We start from the raw sequence: 2,867 nt of genomic DNA, 5'->3' as shown, positions 1-2,867 counted from the left end.
CGTACAATCTAGAAAGCGGGATACAGCTTAGACCTATCATGGAAAGACAACAATCGTAAGGATTTAGTTAAGGAGGCCGTGCGGGTAGCGCATGCATCATTCGGCGTCAGTATCAAAACAATAAGAAGGTTCATGGAGTCCGGAGAGAAGATACTCAGTCAGTATTATGAGTTACATGCAAAAAAGAAATATCGAGAAAGGAGAGGAACATATCACGAGTTCGAGAAGCGTTTGATTGAGTGGGTCGGTAAGGTTAGAGAAGCTGGTTTTAGTGTAAGTCAGGGCTTGATCGTCACGAAAGGGAAGGAGTATTTAATGAGTGCGCCTAGACCTCATGGTGTGACCCATACTCCTATAGGTTGGACCTGATGGTATGAAACTGACCCAGATTTGTCTTACCTCTTTATATGTCCAAATATTTGCCAATCCCGGGAACTGGACATATAAAGAGGTATGACTGAACTTTTTAGTGTGAAAAAATATGCAAACTTGACAATTCGACATAGACGTGAATCTCTGGAGTCGACTGAGTTGAACCGACTCAACTAAGAGTGGCTGTTCGGTCTCTCTTATTTTCTATTTTATACTTCTTCGCTCCCATATCTCAGAAATACAGACTCGAGAGAGGGTCATGAACTTGGTGCGTGGTAATACCTTCACATATTTATGTGCTGGTGCAGTAGACGAGACAACTTTATTTATAGAGAAGTGGCAGTTTGTCTCTCTGCGGTATTTACTTTGTTGGCGTCACTTATATTTAAGTGATACGTACTACTACATTTTAGATGCATAATTCAACAAGGGAGGTGAAACCCTCGAGTTCAACGAAGGGAAGCACACGCGAAATCCCAGAAAGTATGACACTTTCAGCACCTGGAAGTCTAGAGAAACAGGCGTCGGCGCCGAGTCAGGTCGTTGTTGAGAAAGTTTTAGCAGCCCGAATAAGCTCCACAAGATTACAACCGCCGTCTTCTAAGACAGACTCCGAAGTCGAATTGATCAGGTCATCATGGCGAGCACTATTGGCCGGAGACGGTACAGCCGCACAGATGCCTCTGCTGAGGTTTGTTGAGCAGTATTATAAACGGCTATTTCGACTTTTTCCAGATTCGCGAGGTGTATTCAAAACACGAGATACCCAAAGTAAGTCGCTAAGTTTGCTGTTGAGTATTATAATTAACGTTGCCGATGAACCGGAGCTTGAGATGAACGCGAAGAAGAAAAAGTTGGAAATGATGTACAAAGAGTACGGAATGAACTCACTTTTGGCTGTTATTGCCGGCCGTGTACTCATACAAAGTTTGCAGGCGTTTTTAGAAGCATCGAACAAATTTCAAGCGAGTGTTAAGGACGCATGGGTTAAATGTTATACGAGTATCGCTGATCAGCTTCTCTTCAGAGAGAAGGACTCCATTTCACAAAGGAAAATGATAGAACTAATCGATCAGTTAGATGTGGGCGATCAGGAGTGGATGATGAACGTATCACGTGACGAAGAACTGAAACCCGTCACGAAGGGCAAGAACTGGCGATACAAACTTGTAGCATTGAATAAGCGCATGGTGAGTGGCCCTAGTATCGGTAAGAAGCTGAAACATACCCTCACATCAACGTCGGATCTCGAAGGGGGCTTGTCTGCAACCTCAATTGAAATATCTGCAACTTCAGTTGAAATCTCGGGATCAGATGACGAAGCTTTACCGACTCGCGCCAAAATGAGTGACGGTAAACTCAGACGGAGGTCCACACAGTCTTTGAATGGCGATTACCACTCGAAATTTACCTTAGGTAGTGAGAATGATAATAATACTCGACAGGTGACACGCTCTTATAGTAGTCTAAAAAGTGGGAAGGACAGCACAGTCACTCCCAGGAGGGGCCGCAGTAGTAACAGTCAACTAAGGAAACCGACATTTCGTGGAGGCATAAGCAGTGCGAGCGATGGTACGCTGTGTTTGGGCATTGTGGAACTCAAAGAATAGAAATTAAAGCAGCATTTGTGAGTGATATTTTTATTGACTACTAAAGCTATACAGATTATATTTGGGGATAAATGGCTTATTATCCCGAAGACCCGAACGATGATAGGGCTCTTTTTTGCGTCAACTGCCAACAGGGATTTTTTTGGCATAGGTCAATTGCACCTCACTCTCCAATAGTATATTTAATTCATGGTGCGAGATGTGCTCATGGCTGATCGATATTTTGTATAATATTAGTGACCCGCAACATACAGACAAACACGATTCCACATATTTAATCTTTTTTTAAAGAGAGCTTTGAAACGTTTATGCCGATCATAAAATAATCATATATATCGAGGGGGTGGTCAGTTACATGATGAAATCGATTCCAGTGATAGACATATCTGCTTGGGAGTTCAAAAATAGTTGCTTTGCCTTTACTAAGTCCTGCCTCGAATCCACCGCCATTGCTGACCTAAGCAGCAAATGGAAGCCAGCTCTGACCGAGGTATATTTTACGGTGTGTTGGCCACAAAATACGTGAGACTAGAACTTGATTTAGAATGCCAATAGCCTGACAATAGCAATACATATCCAATAGGTAAGTGACTCAGACGTCAAACAAAATGTGCTGTGTCAACATAATCATTGTCCATGTTGTCGTTTTGAATCTAGTCTTGACATATATACGCCGTTTGATGGTTATCAGTTTTCTTTATATATATATATATATACATATATAAATATATACATACATACATATATACATAGATACATACATTATAAATATATACATATATACATATATACATATATACATATATACATACATACATATTTATATATATACATACATACATACATACATATATCATACATACATACATGCATACATACATACAT

General features: G+C 40.8%; 1 protein-coding gene across 1 annotated transcript; it reads left to right on the top strand.

Moving 5' to 3' along the window:
• Positions 1–598: 598 nt before the first annotated feature.
• SARC_12917 (hypothetical protein) lies at positions 599–2,039 on the top strand. The gene has a single exon (XM_014292968.1). The coding sequence runs from the start codon at positions 786–788 to the stop codon at positions 1,980–1,982; it is 1,197 nt and encodes a 398-aa protein (XP_014148443.1). The 5' UTR covers positions 599–785; the 3' UTR covers positions 1,983–2,039.
• Positions 2,040–2,867: the final 828 nt, after the last annotated feature.

Source organism: Sphaeroforma arctica (genome assembly GCF_001186125.1).
Source record: "Sphaeroforma arctica JP610 unplaced genomic scaffold supercont1.2714, whole genome shotgun sequence".
In the NCBI taxonomy this organism is placed as follows: Eukaryota; class Ichthyosporea; order Ichthyophonida; genus Sphaeroforma; species Sphaeroforma arctica.
This window is presented reverse-complemented; position numbering and strand designations above follow the sequence as displayed.

Excerpts from the sequence above, each read along its gene's own strand:
- SARC_12917 (XM_014292968.1), top strand. The coding sequence starts at position 786 with ATGCATAATTCAACAAGGGAGGTGAAACCCTCGAGTTCAACGAAGGGA.